The sequence below is a fragment of the Puntigrus tetrazona genome, chromosome 23 (assembly GCF_018831695.1).
Source record: "Puntigrus tetrazona isolate hp1 chromosome 23, ASM1883169v1, whole genome shotgun sequence".
Taxonomy (NCBI): domain Eukaryota; kingdom Metazoa; phylum Chordata; class Actinopteri; order Cypriniformes; family Cyprinidae; genus Puntigrus; species Puntigrus tetrazona.
This window is the reverse complement of record NC_056721.1, coordinates 2,901,755-2,922,970: the sequence shown is the minus strand read 5'-3', so window position 1 is coordinate 2,922,970 and position 21,216 is coordinate 2,901,755. Positions and strand designations below refer to the sequence as shown.

Sequence of the window (21,216 nt, the reverse complement as noted above, 5' to 3'; positions counted from 1 at the left end):
ATTTAGGTTTCCCGAATCTCACAGTTAAACTAATGCTACTAAAAGAAAAATAGATGACAAATAAAAGTGCAGCCTTAACAAAATTGTATTTGTTATTTAATTTATTTTGTCAAAAGTCTTACATTTTACAGCAAAATATTCAAAAATAAAAAAATCGATTAACATTTCGATACCAACAACGTAGGAAAATAAAATGTCACGAGAAATTGTAAAAATGTAAACGTAAACATTGTATTTCTTATTTTTATTCGTTGAGTCAATTCGTTTAAGTTAAAAAGTGAAGCAGAGATACAAAAAAGTTGAATTGTACATATAGCCTATTAGGTATTTTACTCCTATCCTCAAAATATTACATTCGTTTAACATTTTGCTACACAAAGAAATGAGATAGAGAGAGAGAGAGAGAGAGAGAGAGAGAGAGAGAGAGATAATAATAAATAAATATGACAGCTGTCATTTAAAATTACAGACTAAATATATATATAAAGAAAACCTCTTTCAAAGACAGCGCAGCCACACTGCTTTTATTTTGCTCATACTCAACCTTCTTGTTCTGTCTGAGTGCTGTATATTCAACTTGATCTCATGATAATTCCTATGCGTTTTATGCAGTTTCTCTAACTTGCTGTGACTGACAACAGTACTATAAAATACACCAATATATACTCAAAAGCTAATTGGCTACATTCGTCACAGATTGCGTCCTGCAGTGTTTCTGGTTAGTTGTATTCTAATGACTCTTCAAGTCTTCACTGACAGAGGAAAAGTAATCAGGATAATACTTTCAGCGATTAACAACATAAGTTGGAGATCAGTTGGAGAAGGCAGCGTGGTGAGGCTACACTTCAACAGGCTGTCCGGATACCTTGAAGCGTGGCGTCCCATAACCATCATCTCTTGGTCACTGGCAATGTGGGCCGCTGTAAGAGAGAGTGAGCAAGCAATGTGTCGCACACTGTCACACCACAGACCCCGAAGCCCCGGAAGATGAGGAAATTGCTCTTTTTCTGAGATATTGGGTACCATAGACCCAAGGAGGAACAGAAAGACAATGAAACAGAAGATTCTTTGCCCTGGCCCTTGTTCACCAGCTCCTGAAGAGCAACTCCTCGCCTCTCTGGGCCAATCCGTCTCAAGGTCTTTTAAATTTTGATGCACACGTCTACAGAAAAACCTTTACCTAAACCTTTAAAAACCTAAACCTTTAGCTATTTTACCAGTATCCCCATGAAAACATGGCGCGTGTTCAACCCTACCACAGTTAAACAGAGCAAAACTGAATTAACTGAAGAGTGAAAACAGTACTTTATGGCCACTTACGATAACTAAAAATAATTACATAAACAGTAAAATGCATGGCTGTGGACATCAGCAATTAAAAACTATTTATTTAGGTGGATAGTGTTATCACTACCCATGTATTCTTAGATAAAGTTTTACCAAACAGTCATTACACCACCATGCTTGTTTGTAATAAATATCAGAAATGATTAAAGTGCCCTTATTAGAGGCCATCGAGGTTGTCCCACTTCACGAGAGACAGTTCCAAAGAAGGATGAAGAATTCCAAAGAAGGATGGAGGGTTGAGTCCTGTTTTACGTCTGCTTCGGTTGAACTGCTTAGTCATGTGCCTGAAGTCGCTCACTATCAAACAGGTCGTGTCTGAGATCAAAGTTAAAAACGTAAAAAGTTTAACACAGTCACTGCGCCCATAGGAACAGATGCCTCACCGTTCTGTGACCTGAAACCACCTTCCTAATTTATAAAGGCCACCACTGTCATGTTTTTGGTGGTACCCCTTGAAGGCTGACGGGAAGGAGGACTAAAAGAGAGATTGGTCATGCATATGCTTTACTTTCGTTTGCGATTCCTTAAAATACTGAATTAGGGATTAACTCGTACATGCATAGAATTGCAGAGTGATATACATTTAAGTCAATTAACATTTAACTTTAAGTCAAGCAGTAATTCTAATTGAAAGTGACACTGATAACGTTTTTCGTGTTTAATACCATAAAGCTGCTTGCTTTACAGTCTTTTTGCGATTTTACTGAAGTGCCAATTGCAAACATCCATACCCCTGTTTTCTGTCACGTTTGATGTGCGTCGAGCACGTTTCGCTATTCAGGTACTCAGGAATCTCAAACTTCTTTTTACCCCTGGGCGAAGAACGAAAAAGCATGACTTTTACAAATTACAGCATTTTTGTTTTACGTTTTGCAAAGCTTTCCCACACTTTGCTTATTCGGCTTCATTTGTACTCTTCATAAGCATGTCTTATTGGCGCGCGCAGCATGAAAAACGCGGCGCTCGGCCTCCATTCTGCTGCTATCGGCTCGCTTTTTTCGATGCAAAAATGCTTTTGTGCGAGTGGCAAAAAATGTGTTGTGTGCTAAAATAATGGCTTCGTGGAAAAATACATCATTTTCCATCATGACTGAGCATTATATGTATTAAAGAGAAAGGAATAACTTCTTCCGATGTTTAAAGAGAAGAAAATAGCCATGATAGCCTACTTACTAGAGTTTTATAAGAGCCTTTCTCTCACTGGGTATCTGCGAAACGGATGTTTTTTTGTCTTTTTTGGGTTTTTAACCTGCTCAACACAACAGTGGAAGTGTCACTTGGTTTTTAACAGTCCTGATATCATGCACACCTGTTTGCAATGTCCAATACAGCCGTTTTAACCAAGTGTGTATTTTTACACATAACTATCATGGATAAAAAGTGAACGTTGATCACAATCGCAAGAATTTCACCGACTTTTAACAGCCTGCAATAAATTATAACAATGCAGTAAAGATAGAACTGAGCAATAAAACACACACACACACACTTTCATACATTTTTTATAATGTAGGCGATTGTACAACAGGAGATTTATTCTGATCCCGGGTAACAGGAAACATACAGAATCCTGTAAAAGACACAGTTTATCCCTATAACACATGCACACATTCTCTCAGTTTTTCCCTTTCTCATAACTCTTTGATGGGTCTCTGAGCTCTATTAAAGGTGGGGTATGTATTTTGCCCAAAAGAATGCGCAGGACGGACATTAGCTGAGCCGAGCGACAGAAATATAGAGATGGTGAAAAAAACATGGCAAAAAGCATGCCATAAACACAACGCAGCAGCAGTTTTCCATCCTGTTTATTGTGATGCATTCAGTATAGATTTTTATCACTGATCATAATGAGTTCTATGGTATTTTGTCGCTCTGCTCACGTCCGGTGTGTAACACAGAACTAATTGTTGCCAGGGTTGTGTATATATGTGTGGGGCAGAGCTGTCAAAATAGGGGCAAATCTTATATTTTTGAAAATCCAGCGTTTCAGCGATCCTGTCTTTGGGAAGGGAGTTTGTCGTCACGGCAACGTTGTTTCCCAGCGGAACGTACTACACAAGAATGCCACATAACTCCTGCATATTTTAATGCAGTGCTGTCCGAACTCGATCCTGGAAGGCCGGTGTCCTCGACTTTAGGCAAGCTAGAGCTAAACTCTGCAGGACTGAGCCCTGATTTATCCAGTCCCATGACATTTAGCCATGTCTGAGGTTAAAACTAATCACCAGCAGACCGATCAGGCTACATCGCGCAGTGAGTTCTTGTTCTGCCTCATATTTGTCATCAACAAACTGTATCAAATGTCAGATGACCCACACAGGTCTGGGGCAGTGCAAGTGCGTTAATTGCATTAATAACTTTGATGCACTATTCATTCAGTTGTGACATAAATGAGAAAATAATTAGTAATTAAAACATATAGATAAAGGCAATGATACATTTTTTTCTTGCTTCGTTTTCAACGTCTGACACTAAAGACAAGTTCAGTTTTTTTTGTATTTATCTATCTTGTGCAGATAAGAGTGCTGAATTCTTTCAGCGACTAGTTATGTTGTTTTAAGATATTACAGTATGTGCAGTCTGCGGGTGGCAAGCAGAGACACAACAGAGATACTGTCTCTGAGATCTTAAAGGTAATCATATATCATAATGTCATCCAGCTGCACTGTCAGATTTATAGCAGCAATCAGGAAGTTGATCGGTTACTGAATCGTAACCCGATGACTGATCATCTTTGTTCTCTTTTTCTCAGCATTCATGTTAAAGGGCACCTATTACGCCCCTTGTCACAAGATGTAACATTGGCCTTGGGTGTCCCCAGAATTCTCACCCCAAAATACCCCACAGATCATTTTTGGGTTGTGTTTAAAAAGAGCTGATTGAAGTGTGTGGCTTTAAAGGTGTTTGGGTTGGGTTAGTTTTTGACTATCATGAAGCCAAAAAACATATTATTTGTAGATATTTATATATCTATAGCCAGTAATAGCTCTGAAAAGTATGTTTCAGGCTTTACGGTACCCATTTCAAGCATTTATTTATTCTTATTCGGCAAACACAGAGTATTGCTTTCAAGGAATCGCGTTATGTTTACCGTTTCTCTGCTGTTTCTCTGAAAAATGGAAGAGGAAACGTCTCTGCATTGAATATCTATGCATATATATGACGCAACGTAACAGAGAGAGAGAACTGGTGTTCAGTTGTACGTATTGTGACTGTAAACACATTTTGTGTGTTTGGTGTAATGAAGCGTGTTTATGCGTTTTAAGGTTCAAAAAACACATTATTTTCCACATACTGTACATTATCGCCTTTAAACGCCGCCTTCCTGAAACAGATCGATTTGTGCAAAGCTTGATTTGTCAGCCAGCCATCCTGTGCCTCGAGCGCGTGAGGAGTATGTTAAGCACACATCTGTCGCTTTTCCTTTAGGAGTCACCACTAATCTGTCCATAAAGCCTTAATGGATTTCCCAACACTTCAGCATGTCGTTTTTTTTTTTTTTTAGGATTTTGCACCCAAGCAAAGTCTCTGAGAAGCTGAAACACCACACCTGGGGGGACTCCAGGAAGGTTGCAGTTCTGGAAAAGGACGGTTTCTCAATTAATTCTTGACATTAATTCCTAATTCTTTTGTAGTTAGCACCCGTCTTTTCTTCTCCACCTTATGAGCATTTCGCTGCCCAATGGTCATTCCTTTGCCAATCCTATCATTGCATTAGCATTGCATCCTTCTCATGGCATTTATTCATTTTTAACTTTTAGTCTGAGTTCAATCTCATCCTCTCATTGAGGATGCATCTCATTGTTTTTGATGAATGGTACATTGTGCATTCACAGGTTTTGGAAATATTAAAGATTTACGAGTGACAGGCAGGAAACAAGTCGGGGGACAGTGATATAAAGTGCTATTGTGGAACGGTAACTGTGTGGCACGTAAAAGGGAACTATTTCGAGAGCTGTGTGTTGAATGTAAATTAAAAGACTAAACAAAAAAAAAAAAAAAAAAACGGGTTGAACAGGTTGAGAGACCTGTCAAAATAAAACCTAACGCAGAGACCAAAAATAAAACAGTAGCATTTAATGTTTCAGTAGAGTTTTATTAAAAGTTTGATTCCCATACATCAGTGTTCAAATAAAACAATCCAAAAATAGATCAAAGTTACACATTTTTACAATAAAGTATTAAAAACACTTAAAACAACCTAAAACCTGAAAGAACAGAGCAGTTTCCTGCCCAGGGGAACAACAGACCTAGATATGTCAGGGGTTTGCATGACAAAGTCAAGATAGACATTCTCTTCAAACACGCTTATCAGCAACTAAAAACGTTACTTTCAACCTCCACCCATGTAATCTTACTCATCAAATAATTGCAACACCATATTTCGGATTAAATGTCTTCGGATTTTTCCGCATGAACAAAAAAAATACTGAATCAGAATAAACAGAATAAAAGCAAAAAACCTGAGTTCACCTAAAGCTATTAATTCTATTCCTTTGTTGCTTCGCAAACACTGTATTTTTACATTCAGGAAATGCAACTGTGGTTATCATCATTTATCATCGCTGATACTGTAGAACTGATGCATTTTGTCCTAAATATTTATAGTTAGGCTACACTTTCTGAGATAGCCGTCACCTCTTCATCAGGTCAGGTCTGGAGATTGTTGCTAACTGACAGAACCTGCTGTCCAGATTTTTAAGCATGTCTGGATGAAAGTCATCCTCAGAAATGGATATTGCATCCAGTTCATCTCTGGCCATAGGCTGTCCTTCATCTGTGTAACAGTGCGGTTCGTAAATACCATGTTCCTCATCACGGGTTTGGAGAGCAAGTACTTTCTGAAAAGAAGAAATAAAACACGACAAATGTTGACACGTGACACGTTTGGAATATTTTCAGAATGGCTCTTTTAAAGTGATGAAAAGAATCTTTCAGTAACGTAAAAATCTTGAGCTGTCTGCTATTACCGGAAAAGATAAGTACTAACTTTAACTTCACAACTCAACTAGACGTCATCAGAATATTAATAGATGTTCTGCATAGTATCTGCTAACACTTTATTTTGATGCTCCCACATTCTACATCACACATCATATCCAGCTTCATATCGATGTGTTTTCATAGAGGGTAGGTTTGTTTGGTAGATCACAGAGTACATGTTCTTGAGAGACGAGGAGCTCCGGTTCAATGCTGTAAGCTGCATTTAGTAACACTATCGTGTAGATTTAGGGTTGTATTTGGTATGGGGCATTTTCCCTAAATGATAGCTAATTTTAGTAGCAGTCCCTGGATGTTTCAACTCTGAACCGCCGCAATACTTACCCTTTATCAAAGTAATAATAATGTGCCAGGGTTCATGTATTGAAGCTGTGTTTCAGTGCCGCCCAGAGGACATTTCTCTTTGAAATTACAGCGAAACGTGTAGTAAGAGGGAATTACTATTATCACATTTACTAATGAAAATTGTGAAATTGTCTATCTATCTCTCTATCTATCTATCAGTAAATGAGTAGACAGTAGGATTGTATAGATTAATCTCTCTGGAATCGATTCTGAGCATAGTTTTAACAGCAGATGCTTTAGAAACAGCTTGCTTTCAGTTTCTTACACACCACTAGAACACAATCATTCATGAAACGAATCACAGTGGGCTTACATTAATCTTAAGTCATAAAAGCATAAAAGCCTTTAATGTTTAATCAAGCGATCTTCTTCGTCAGCATTTGAGTGTGCAGTTAACAGCTAGCCTATAGCACCATGTACTGTCAAGAGAGAATCACGATTTAGAGAATCGGTCCATTGATCAATTTATTGTTACACTACTACACTGTAAAAAAAAAATTGTTGTTTCAACTTAAAATCTGTTGTTCTATAGCTGTCTCAAAATTTAGTTTAGTCAACTAAAATATTCAAGTTGTTACTTAACATTAAGTAACTTAAGTTAACTAAACAAAAAAATTTAGTTCAGCAGGGTAATTTTTTGCAGCGTAGTAGACAGTAGAGTGGTAATGTATGCTGAAAGAAGCATAAAATATTATCTGTTCTTTGTCTATTGTATCTTTTTTTATATATATAAAAAAGACCCCTCAGAGTTCCCTTATCTTTTTCTATTCTATCTACTGGTTTTCTTTTTATTATTAAAAAATAATAATAATTGTGTACTGCATTAGGCGAACCGAGACTTGTTACATATCTTACATATTACGTATCATTTCTCCTTTCTTGGTTTTGATTGCTTCTATTGTCCTCATTTGCCCACTGCTTTGGATGAAAGCGTCTGCTAAAAGTAAATGTAAAATCACCTGGTTAATGAGTCCGGCGAGGTTTTCACCCAGGTAAGATGCATTGATCTTGAAGGAATAATTGCTTCTAACGCTTGATCTGGCGCTCGATTGCTGGTCGAGAAAAGCACAGATAATGTTGTGGAAAAGGCTGAGCTTTGCTACAGTTAGATATGATGTGAATTTTTACTGTTGTTCTATGCTTACCTGAACATTTTTTCTGTATGAACGTCTTGTGGAATTCTTAAAAAAAACAAATATGAAAAACAGTCACAAAACCAAGGAAATGATCAACACTTTAAATCTGGCTGTGGCTGTTAATACTCACTCTATAGGTAGAGCGGTTGAACATCTGCTCATTGTAGAGCGATGATGGAGTCTGTGAAACAGCCTGCTGTCCTTTATACATCACCTGGATATCACAAGAAGAAATCATATCTGTTTTTAATACTTTTAAATAAAACATTACAGGTGATAAATCTCTGAAATATTATTTACCCCGATTGTCAAAGAACAAAAATGAGGAGTTTTATTGTTACTCACTGTTTGTTTTGTGACCTTCTGGCTTGAATTGACATTTTTAGTTGCCTTTATACCGTTTACGTCGGTTTTGTGAATACCTTTGCTAGAAGACACCTTCATGAAGACATGAAAAGTTATTCAAGACAATTAAATGTTTGATATGATAAATACGAGCCGTCAGTTGTAATAATGGACACTTTAAACATTTTAGATTTATATTTTAACATTCTGTGTGCATTGATCTTTCATATTATTTCTTGATATAACGTTATAAAGTGTTACCTGAAACGTTACTGAAAAACAGTTACTGTATGTTGTGTGATGAAATTACCGTGCAGTCTGTTCCTGGATTTTCTGTATTTGTTGTGATGAGATGACCGAGCCCATCATCCATCATAATCATTTTTTTCTCTTCCTTGCAAGGCACTGCTAGACTTACTAAGCACATTGCTGAAATATAAAAAGAGAGTAGTTATTTTAAACTTTGAAACTTTTAAACTTATCAGCTCCTGTGCTGAACACATTTTGAAGTGTTTAAATGAAATTTAATGACTTTATGCAGACGAGTTTGTTCTTGATTGAATTTGGAGAAATTTAGCATTGCATCACATGTTCACATACAGTGAATGGGTGCCGTCCAAACAGCTGATAAAAACATTGCAATAATCCACAGGTAATCCACACCACTCCGGTCCATCGGTTAATGCCTTGTGAAGTGAAAACATGCAGGTTTGTAAGTAACAAACCTATCATAAACATGTTTTAGCTATTGCTTTTAGCTAAGATATGAGTCTATAAACCATAACATTGTTTCCTCCAAAACATTCTGATGGCACCCATTCACTGCAGAGGATCCATTGGTGAGCAAGAAAACAATCTCATCCACATCTTGGATGGACTAGGGGTATTAGTGAATTGTGAGTAGTTACATTTTTGGGTTTCACTTCTATTCCCTTAAATTAAGTGAATAAATTACCCAGATTTTTACCCAAACGCAGAAAAAAATACATTCTAAGTGCCCTGAGGCAAAAACAGAGTTTTTAGAGAGAACAACAACCAAACACATTTCAATACTGTAGCTATGTGTCATTCAAGAAACTGGTTTCTACGGGTTTCCATGGCGAGTCTTTTATTGTTTTACCACACCTTTCATGGTCGGATTGACTTGTGCAGAAGGATGGGTTTTCAGTATTCAGTATAACTCATCCTTCATCACCTACTAGTACCCAGACATGTACCCAATGCTACCCAGACATCAGAAATCACCTGTAAGAATCAGAATCGCAAGAATAACCATCCAGGCAGCAACAGGCCCCATCCGAGCATGCGAGACCATCCTGACGTGACAGTTAGGAGTTAAAGAGCAGTCACACACCGTGACCGTCAGGTTCTGGATGGAGTACAGTCCCTGCTGGTCTGATATCTTGATCTGGAGGAGGTGATGGCCTGAATAAACATGTTTTTCTTTAACGAGACTCACTGTTGTGCCTAGGAGAAAAATTGTGATGAAATAAGAATTGGTATTAGTGTAAGTACATACATTTTAAAAGTTCACTGGAGTGCTTTGAAACAAGCGGCGTTGTTTTGTGTGTTCACGTAATTTTAATTGAAACAGGAAGTCCCTTTTAAAAACAGCCTATAGCATCTCGTTTTTCATCACAGTTACAGTTTGGACGAGAGCCGTCAAGCTCATTAAAGCTACATTTGACGGCCACAGTCTCGTATTGCTGATACAATGTAATTTAGCATTCTGTGTATAATTCAAACTATGGGTCCGTTTAGTTTTATAGTCTGAACAAAAAGCTGCTCAAGTTAAATTTATTATCAATGTTAAAAATGGTTGTGCTGCTTAATATTTTTCTTTTAAACGCATACAAAAAATAAAAACTTCACCCCAAAATGAAAATTCTGTCATTTGTTCATATTCGGAACAAAACAATTAAGATATTTTTGCTGAAATATCTAGCCCTCCATAGAGAGCAGCACAGCTGAAATGTTCCCAGGTCTAGAAAGTTTTGCGACGCTAACAAGAAAACTTTTTTTGTGCAAAGAATACAAAGATAACATACATTTACTATACCATTCTTCTCCCCTGAGTTACATTCTCAGCCATTTTTGGAGAGTTTCACAAAAAATAGCTTAATTCGTGTTGAAGATGAACAAAGGTATTACGGCTTTGGAACAACATGACATGAAGGACAGAATTTCGATTTTGGGGTGAACTAACCCTTCAATCTTAAGGAGTTCACAGAATACATGACATTATTTGACTATTTTATATAACCTATTTCATATTTCACGCGTTTTCCAAGTGAAATATTACATTAAGAGTAAGAGTAGGGTGCCTGGACCAAGTAAAAGGAGGAATTACCATGAGCTGGTTCAACCCTCCATTTGTCCTTAACATCTCCTAAAAGCTCATAGTAGAAAGGTGATCCATATGGAGGAAAGTCCAGGTCTACTGCTGTGATGTTGACCAGTGTGGGTTCTTTATCTATACAAATAGTGACTACATTTTTTTCCAATATTGGTACGTTATCATTTTGATCATTCAGGTGAATGACTAGAGTTCCAGTGCCTGTCAGCGGAGGGACACCTGCCCATCAGAGACCAAACAGAAATTCAGTTAGAGTAAAACATGATTGGGAATCATGAGGTAGATATTGAGAGGTTTTTATGCAAGTAAACTACATATTTCGTAAAGCAAAGTAAATGTGTATGTATCTCAAAGGAAATTAATTACCTTCATCCACAGCATACAGGGTTGCCGTATAGGTGGCGTTTTTCACAAATGGTGACTCTCTGTCCAGAATTTTAATTGTGGATACTTTTCCAGTCTTTGCATCAATAGTTATCCATTTATCAATATCTTCACCTTTAACAAATCTGATATTCAAACACTGGATGAATTCACCTTTCTTTATATGCGATACTTTTCTGTAAATGAACTGCAGGGTCTTTAGTGAAACTTATTTAGTAATATTAGCTTTTCTTACTTAAATGTGTTTACGTGGCTTCCATCCATGTCTTTAGCGGTGAAGGTTGTAAGACTTGTTCCTACATCAATGTTCTCCATTACCACGACGTGTTTCACAGGGGGTATAAACACTGGAGGGTCATTGACATCTTCTACGTAAATGGTCACTGGAATACGGTTATAGAGGTTTCCAGCACTTATCTCAGAGCTTTGGGGTATTTTGTCGAGCACCCACATGGCATTTGGTACTTTATTTTTAATCTTGCAGGAAAAATAAGGAATTTCATTCTGCACACTGATGGACAGATTGTGATTTGTTTGCTCCTCGTAGTCAGTTTGCTGAAATGAATGAAGAGAATTTAGACAAAAATCAATGTGAATGTATCTGTTATGGTTAATAACACCTATCCCAGAAATCAGTCACATACTGATGTTTGGTCAGGACCCTTGAGCCCAGTCACTTTGAGCTTGAACAGGTGGACCTGGTCATTGAATTAAAAAAAAAAAAAAGTCTTTCCCTTTCATGCTCATCACTAACAGGCTGTTCCATTTCTGTGAGGGTTAGCTATGAGCCGAAAGCGCTGATCCTGAGAGCTCAGTATGCAACAATACTGAGTGGTAAATCTTGTGAGCTAGGTTCCTCTCTTCACTCACTAGTGGTCAAACCCTTTGCTCTTTGAGCTTCAGTGACAGTCACATCAGGTAGTTTGGCCACTTGCTGCTTCCTTGATAAGCTGTCTCTTTTTGGATCAAGCATGGCAGTGCTCCCTTCACCCTAGAAGGCCGCTCATTATTTAGTGTCTGAGGTTTGCTTTCATTGGGTCTTCCTTTTTTTGGAGCTCCATTGAGCAGCAACCTCTGGCGGTACGCCTTTCTCTGCTGCTTGAGTTTAGCAGGGCTCCCCTCACCTTTGAGTTCCATTGAGCCGCAACCCCAGGTGGCTAGACCTCTCGCTGAGAAAAAAAGAAGCCTCCCTGGTGGGTTGATTGCTGAGTGAGCTAACTGTGCTTCCCTCACTATGAAGGGTTTCCTGAAAAAATGTTGCTCCTATCTGAGTACTTAACCATAACAATCATAAAGCTTTCAATCTATATGCCCTATGAGCATGCAGACTTTCTAAAATCCTGTATGGTAATGGTTATGTGCTGCCAGCTTTGCTTCCTTTCTTGAGTTGTTTTAGTCTCGTTTTTCACCTTGCGCTCTACTCGACTTGATACATTTTGAACAGGAGGTTGCTACCTATGATCTTTAGAGTCAGTTCTTTGAGCAAATGTAATGCTTTAGTTCTGCCCTAGGCCTGCGCTTCTTGGCCAAGCCCTTATCAGGTAAGTAGTTTTTGGATATGCAGCTCAGATTCAGTGTGGTGATTGCGGGTGCAGGTGTTGGCAATTAGTACTCAGGTGATGGTTCACGGGTGTGGCGTGTCGGCGATTGAGTAGGCGGTGACTGATCCTGGTGACTAGGACTGAGGGAACGTGCTGAGGGTGTGACACAGATGAAGAAGTGGATTACATGTTCTCCAAATGCCTTTTAAAATTGTGTTGATGCTGAATATTGACGTCATAGGCTGTTGCTTGTCACGTTTTAGATGCTTCAGACACCGGCCACGCTAAAGGAATTCCATATAGCGACACGTAGAGAAAGCAGTTTCATGTTCCCTTCTCAGGCAGATGCTTTTGTGTGTATATGATACACCCTTTCTTGGTGTGCCTACAGTATACATTTGGCATACATATAATGTGTACCTATCACACACCCCTAAACGTAACATTTGCATATTACATGGACCCCAAAGCTGTAGAACACAAGATCCAGGGGGAGAGGTTGGATCCAGATCCAACTCCTCCCACCTTACATACATCTAAACCTACTAGTCTCCACCCCCATAGTTATGTATTCAGTCCTACCCCTTGCATCCTATGTTCTTTAAATAAACAGGTGTTGGGTAATATTCCCAATGCCTTTTGCATCTACTGACACCAACGGTTTCTAATTTACATTTACAGAATGGATCTGCATGTCAAAAAATGAAAGGGTCCTGAACAAGGGTCCTTGCTCAAAAAGTGTTGCCAAAGGGTCCTGAAGAAGCACCAATGTGACAAGTTAGGACTGAGAATGTGTTTTGTGCAGAGACTATAAAAGGCATTTCAGTGTAGACTGAATTTAGATCATAACCAGAGACTCAACCTTTGGGAAAGTTGTCCAACAAAACAAAACATCAACTATTTTCCTACCTTTACAACTGTTAAAATCCCTTCGTTTGTAACGGGGTCCGTTTCTATTTTGAATATTTTTTTTTTATCTTCATGGATTGTGTATTTGGCTTTCCAAGCTTTCGAACCACGGACGTCTTTGTCTGTTACCTGCAGTCGCAGAACTTCAACCCCAGTTTCTCTCTCCTTGACCTTCCCTGGTCCCTAAAATAATTCAAACATTTCATTGGGTTGCGCAGGAAAGTGCGTCTAACTTGCCATTTAAAGCAATGACCAAGAACATGTAATCTTACAGTCCACTATAAAACTTACTGTTTTGCCAGAGAACTCTGGAAGATTGTTGTTATTGTCTGAAATATTGATTATCAGTGTACTTGTACTTGAGAGCTGTATCTTTTCCCCTTTGTCTTTTGCTTCAAGAAGGATGGTATATTTCTGAGCTTTCTGGAAAAGATTCAGAAACAAGTTGTATCAAACAGATGTATCAAATGTGCAAAAGTAGTGAATTAATACTAATGAACGAAATTAAACTCATACCTCATAGTCCAAGCAACCCTTAAAATAAATTGTCCCAGATTCTTTTTGCTGCTGAATATAAAATTCAACATTATCTGTCTTTGGTGTGACAGACTTGATTGTGAAAACAAATGTTCCGTTGTCTGTACTTGAATCATCCTGATCAGACGCCAGTACAGTCAGTAGTTCTTTACCTTGATATATATTGAGAAAATTAAGTGTTGTTAAAGAATCAATTGCTATTTAGTGCAAATGGGCTATCCAATGGGTCGGATTCAGTGTAGGTAATATTTCCAACATGACAGAACATTAACTTCTAATGACAATTCTGATCCACTGCAATACATTCCTATATCCACGTAATAAAAATGTGCTAGGGTTGAATCCCGAGTCACTTGGTGGACATTTCTCTTTGAAATCGTTGCAAAACGTGCAGTAAGATACTTAAAAATGGTGCTGCACAAAAAGTGCACGAAGGTACATATTATAGACCAAGTTGGCTTTTTCATATTGGTTTAATTATGTTAAATGAACTTAAATATCCAACTAAAGCTATAAACTAATGAAGAAATATACACGTGAACAATATTGAAGTCACACTGGAAAAAAGTAAAGTTTAGTTGCACTTTGAATTTCTAAATAATTACACAATATGTAAGTGACATGGAGATTTATGTACATTTATATTTAGTCATTTAGCAAATGATTTCACCAAAACAATTGGGGAATATATAAAACGATTCATCTTAAAGAGATAGACCGCTCGTAATAGCAGCCTCAGCCATTGTTCAAATAAGTCCAAGCTGGAATTTAATTATAACTATTAAAAATAGTTTGCTTTACTTTAGCGTTATGAAGAGAAAAGTAACACAGTGGACTGCAATAACACGAGGGTTAGTAAATACTGTCATAAATGAAATAATTATGGATTACCTTGATCATGTGACTCGTCCACAGTCACTTCATAGATTGACTTTTGAAATGTAGGTGCGTTGTCATTTATGTCCAGTATTTTGATCTCAAGCCCAAGTTTTGTATCCAGCTCATTATTGGATTCATTTCTTGCTTCAAATGTCGACTGCAATCGAATTCAGTGATTATGAATATACAGTGCTTCCCTGCAGCTTATTTAAATGAATTAAAATGCTTAAGATACCACATTTTTAAGGAGAACTTACATGGAGGATTTTAGGGCCGGTTTCATAGTCCAGCCTTCCATGTACTAAAACAAAACCTGATTTGTCAATGCTGAGAATATTCATTGGATCTTGATCCACACCTTGACCGTGTAATATGTAATTTACTAAATAAGACCTGTCAAGTTCAACCTGAAACACAAACAGCGTACACATACTCATACATTATCATCATTATCCAACAATTTAACATGCAATGTGAAACTTTCTCTATATGAGACGCTGTGATGCAGCTCACCTTGCCTATTTTATATGGTAACGAACCAGTGTATTCTTCCTCGATAGTAAACGAATCAATGATCCATGCACGCTTCTGTCGTATCTTCCCGCTGTCAGCCCGTACACACATGCTCCAGATGGACTGAAACGACAAGTCACGAAAGTCATTGGCCATGCATGTCTATATCACACAGAAGCATATGAGAAATAGCTTAATGTTAACTGTGAAAAGAAAGTATATAAAAATAGAGCTCTCATAATTCTTGTGCAACTGTAATTGGATCTCCAGTAATGTCGTATTATTCACAACTTTTCTTTAACAGTGAAGACGGTTTTATAATCTGAAATGTAGATCCCTAAATTACTTTGAAAATAACTGAAAACATTTTGCTGAGAAGCTTAAGCAATTAAGTACATTTTTCCATTATCAGCATAATCAGCTACATTTAATTAAATATAGTTTTCACTGCATAGATGTATATTGTTTGTACTTGATTTTATCACCAAAAGACAGAATGTGTTGCATAAAGATTCCTTATTCATAATATCAGAGTGAAAGTTCCTTCATTTATTCTGACAGGCATATTATTTATGATTTAACTTTAACTCATTTGTTTTTTTACCACAGTTTAATTAAACGTTGGTTATGGGATTTTTTTCAGTAATTACTCTAGTTGGGATATGTTAAGTGATTTCCCAGCATTTCTTGACCTGTTTCAGATGTGATATTAATCTACAACATTTGAGTTATTGTGATATATATTAGACACAATACTTTCCGATTTAGCAACATTTTGTAAATGAAAATGAAGCCACAAGAAAACTATTGTGCTCCTCCTAACAAAGCACAATAGGTGTTTTTTTTTTCTTTCTTATCAGTATTTACATCAATTTTACATGACGATTATTGTCTACGCACGGATGTCTGCATACACTGTCAGGGGTGGGTACGGGTGTTAAATTAAAACTTTATTTTGACGTTCCCTTCAGACATTCTCCTAATAGTAAGTAACTTTGTATCTACATGCCAACTAGCAGTCATTAGAGTATAAGTAGACTGTATGCTTAATATCTTCTAACACTTTATTTTGATGAGTCCTACATACTGACTATCAGAAACAAGTACAGTGGATATACAAAGTTAAAATGTCAGGTTTCTGTCATGTAAAAAAAATAAAAAAGATAGAGAGAGAGGGACTAAGATCAATTATTTGTCAATTAAGCTCAATTGTAACTTTTTTTAACCCTCATTGTAAACTATAACCTGTACAACTAAATAGCAAAACGGAAATATTTTAGGAAAGATAGATTAAAATAATAATAAGAATGTGGTTGCATAAGTGAGCACACCCTTAAACTAATAATTTGTTGAAGCACCTTTTGATTTTATTACACCACTCAGTCTTTTTCTATCAGCATTACACATCTTGACTTCGCAATATTTGCACACTTTTCTTTGCAAAAATGTTTCGTATCTGATTCTTCATAACAGATTCGGGTCTGGGTCATTTCAACACTAATTTTCTTCCGGTGGAGCCTTTCTTTTGTTGTGCTTTGGTTTATTATCCTGCTCTTCAGCTTTCTAGTAGAAGGGTTTTGAAGGTTTTGTGCCAGTACTGACTGGTATTTAGAACTGTTCATAACTCTCTCCACCCAAGGTTTAAAAAAATGCGGTGTGTTACTTTTCATAAGTTGCGTTCACTCATTCATTTCTTGGCACAGGTTTAGCATAAAAACTGAAACTCGTGAGACATCAAGACGTTATCGAGTATACTGCCAAAACTAAACGAAACACACCTAAGATAGTAGTGCACACATACGCGACTATGTGATGAAGACTGGTTCGTTTAGAGAACGTTCTTTCACTACATGATTCAGTCCATTAACATGCATTAAGAGTGATTGCGTATTACAAATGTTATATTGATGTTATACAACAGTTCAATAAATAATAAGTTAATATCACGAGACTTACCACCGCCATGCTTCTTTTGGTCATGTGCAGTGTTGATTTTGTGCAAAACATTTTCCATCTTTTGGGTTTATGACCAAAAATCCATATCCTTAGTTATAAGAGGGTGTGCACATTTATGCAATCACGTTATTTAAAATTTGCTAATGAATGACAATTAGTTGACATGTAGTTACAAAGTTACTTATAGTTGGTAAAGAACATTCTAGATGTTCTTTATTTCAAAGTCTCTACAAGCCAGTCAGTGTATTCAGTGGGCGTAATGAATTGTACGTTGCTTCAGAGGCATAAGGTATTGCAAGCATTGCATACAACAATAATAAAACATTGTGCATTGCATAATGCATTGACATTAAAAAGCAAATGTCCTTTTGGTACCTAAGTACTTTTAAAAGCAAGTGCTTCTGTACTTTTACTAAGGTGAAAATCTTTCTTTGTAACTTTTCCATGTAATTGAGTAATATTTGACCAGCAGTATCTGTACAGTACATTCACACAGTAATGGAGCTATATACTTATATAGTTATATACACCACCCTCTGGGTATTATTAACTAAAAACTAACTTGATTTGATAGCACTAAGGTTATAGTCCACAATGACAGGCCATTGAAGTCTGCATTCTGTATCTGCAGCCCAGCAATAAGAACTTTTAAAAGTCGAGCAGTTGTCAGTATCAGTAAATTATGTCAAAACCTAAATTATTTACTGCTAATGGCCAACTTTTAAAAGTTTAGGACCAATGCCAAATCAATATCTAGGCGTTTTCCGAAAACATGATGTGTATATTCTGGCTAGCGTTCACGGTAATAAATCAAGTGTGACTTCTGTGATGTTTATGTTTCTGTGAACGCTTGAGGACATATACGTTTGCGAACCACATCACAGATTCTCTTACTAACATGTCAGTCCCTGAAAAAGGAAGCTTACAACTGTGCAGGTTGTAAAGAACATATGCAATATTTAGATATTGCCATGCATTTTTACTCAATTCACATAATTAATTTTCATTTTTTATTAATGAGCATATATGCTATATACAGGTAGAAAGGTGCCTTAAGGCATGAGCTTACAATGCAAACAATTCTGAAAGTGCATACTAATGTTCTTGCGTCACGACCCAAAAGATTTAAAGGAATGAAAGTCACTTTCATCCACCTCCCTAATGACTGTAACATAAACCAAACTCAACAGAACTAATTCAAGCGTGCCCTTCCAACACAGTTCTTACTATTTGACGCATAGCAAACAATCACATTCACTGTAAACAAACCATTGTTCATAAAGCTGGCTTCATACTGTTTGACTTAGTTTCTGCAGCAACAACAACAGCTCTTGTCTAGAAACGTGAGCAGAGAAACACGAGGCTGTGCGAGAGGCTCTAGTGTATCACATCACACACTTTAACTCACCAGCAGCAGGAGAAAGCCGACAGAAAGAGTCCTCATGCTGAAGCAGATCATCACACACACACACACACACACACACACACACCAGCTCGACTGAGACTGAGACTCTTACAGTAATCCACTGCTCATATGACACACGAGAGAGAGGGGAGGGCATAGTCAAATGACAGTGGGAAGAAACTGGGTCCAGAGTTTTGTTCGCATTTTGAAATAGATTTTACTTGCATATTTTCTGTTGTCATTTTAATTTTACTTAAATGTTTAGTATTTTGTTATGTTTTGCCATTTTGTTTTTGTAATAAATAAGGCTATATAAACTAAGTTTTAGTTTCATTTTAATATTTAGTTAGAAAGTCATTTTAATATATACACACACAGCTTTAAAGGAATATATATATATATATATATATATATACCTATATATATATATATATATATATATATATATATATATATATATATACATTTATTTATATGGTTACAAATGAAAATAATTTTCCCCATTTTAATTAAATTATGGCCATGGTGTACTAAATGTGTCCCTTCTACTAATTATGTATTAATTATGGCCAAAAAATGGCCATATAAATGTGTCATTATAAATAAATTATACTTTTCATAATACAAAAACTCAAATTATACTTTTTGTACCAAAATATAGCTAATTGACCAAATAATATTGTATTTGCCTTTTGAACTGTTTGTACAGCTATTAAACAGTTGTAATGTTGAAAGCATTGTGTGATGTTGCCTTACTGGCACAATTTAAACCCTGGCTTTATCCCAACAGAAAGTGCAGAGCTGATGAGTATATAAGTTGTCTCGCAACGCCTTGTCTCAGAACATTAAACAGACAGAACGCATGCCTTTAAATCAGAGAGGTCTTAGGTTAATAAATCGGTCAAATGTGGACGGTGAAAACCAATTGACAGCCGCACAGATCTCAGCAACGCAGAGGATGGTGTTGCTCACTCTTGCTGGGAGCTGATTAAAATCCTGTCGAGGCACCATACAGCTCTAGCCAGGGTTGCCTAATCATGCCTTCCACCTCAGGGCTGCTGTTGAGAGCTGTATAGTTTTGGGAACCAAACCTTGTTCCTTCAGAGAGGGGCCACTAGAAGGAAAGAGCACTTGGTCTCCCTGACCCGGCTAATGGACTGAGGAATCAGGGCCATTGCGGGAAAAGCACAAATGCTAGTTCTTTAAAGTCTGTTAATTTCTGCACTCAATATTTGGTCTGGGCTCCTTTAACACAAACTCCAGCATCAGTGTGGAGTGAATGGAAGAGATCAGTCTGTGTCTGTGCTGAGGCTATATCTGTATTGTTGGATTCCCTGTTTCTCACTTTTCCCTTGAAACTATACCATAGACTCCACATGGGCTTCAAGTCAGGCATGTTTGACTGACCAATCAAGCACAGTAATATCATGGTCAGCAAACCATTTGGAAGTGGTTTTGTCTCTTTGGGCAGGTGCTAAGGTTCTGCTGGAAAATGAAATCAGCATCTCCATAAAAGCTTGTCAGCAGACGGAAGCATAAAGTGATAGAAGGCTGCATTTAAACTTAATAAAACACAATGGTCCAACACAAGCAGACATCAGCGCAGCTTGGGTTCTGTTCCTCTCCAGTCTTCTTGAAGACTCCAGACTTGATTTCCAAATGTAATGCCACTTTTATCTGAAAAGATGTCCTTAGGCCACTTAGCAACAGTCCAGATATTTTTCTCCTTAATCCAGATAAAATGCTTCTGACATTGTTTCTGTTTCAGAAGTGTCTTGGTAGCTCTTTTCCTGCAAGACATCTGCGTGGAGACTCTTGAATCACTGACTCCAGCTTCATTCCACTCCTTCTGAGGCTCTTCAAAGCGTTTCAATCGGCTTTGCTTGGCAGTATTGTGATCATCCTTGTCGCTTGAACACCTTTCAGTATCCTCTACCATTCAACTTTGAGTTTAATATGATTTATCAGCGCTCTGTGATTTAACCTCTTTGTGGAGAGTGTCAACAATTGTCTTCTGGACCATTGTCAAATCAGTAGTCTTCCCCATTATTGTGTTAGAGTTTCAGAGAACAAGAGACTTTATATTGTAGGGATGGTCATTTAATGAAACTTAAATGTAAATATTCTAATATTTTGAGATACTGAACATTGACTTAAGACTGTAAGCTCTTATCACCCAGAAAAAAAGAAAAACCTGTAATTATACTTACATATTTGGTAAAATATAAATGGAATAGTTACACCTCATTAACATTTATGTGCTTAACGCTATGTATTAATATAATTAATAATTGCCTCTGGTAAGTAAGTAATAATATTCTGTACTATAACAAGAAATTAGGTAGGGCAGCATTAATTATATTCCTTGGCAACAGTGTTAAACAGTAAATGCTGAGAAATATTGTGGATCAGGACGCACCTTATTTCCAATAATGACAGCCGGTGTTATCAGAGGATCTTATCAAAGTGTTTCCCGCCAGCTTTACACATCACTGTATGGTTCCTGAGCACAGAACAGGCCGGACAAGTTAGTACACGTTAACAGAGTCTACTTTTAGTCCA

At 37.2% G+C, this 21,216-nt stretch overlaps 1 protein-coding gene across 3 annotated transcripts; it reads right to left on the bottom strand.

Annotated features, from left to right (window-relative positions):
* Nucleotides 1–5,422: 5,422 nt before the first annotated feature.
* On the bottom strand, nt 5,423–21,157 carry LOC122328848 (cadherin-like protein 26). Of its 3 annotated transcripts, none has more exons than XM_043224883.1 (17): nt 21,074–21,157; nt 15,294–15,416; nt 15,038–15,187; nt 14,793–14,937; nt 13,881–14,053; nt 13,656–13,787; nt 13,365–13,547; nt 11,150–11,469; nt 10,897–11,039; nt 10,525–10,749; nt 9,420–9,641; nt 8,485–8,603; nt 8,175–8,267; nt 7,960–8,043; nt 7,839–7,874; nt 7,653–7,745; nt 5,423–6,188 (listed from the first exon to the last, which is right to left on the bottom strand). In XM_043224883.1, exons 2-17 carry the CDS (start codon nt 15,402–15,404, stop codon nt 5,982–5,984), a joined length of 2,436 nt encoding a protein of 811 aa, XP_043080818.1. In that variant the 5' UTR covers nt 15,405–15,416; nt 21,074–21,157; the 3' UTR covers nt 5,423–5,981. The 3 variants fall into 3 exon arrangements, with proteins under 3 accessions (XP_043080818.1, XP_043080817.1, XP_043080819.1); XM_043224882.1 differs by lacking the exon at nt 21,074–21,157 and adding an exon at nt 18,658–18,762; XM_043224884.1 differs by lacking the exons at nt 8,175–8,267; nt 21,074–21,157 and adding an exon at nt 18,658–18,762.
* Between the last annotated feature and the right edge of the window lie 59 nt (nt 21,158–21,216).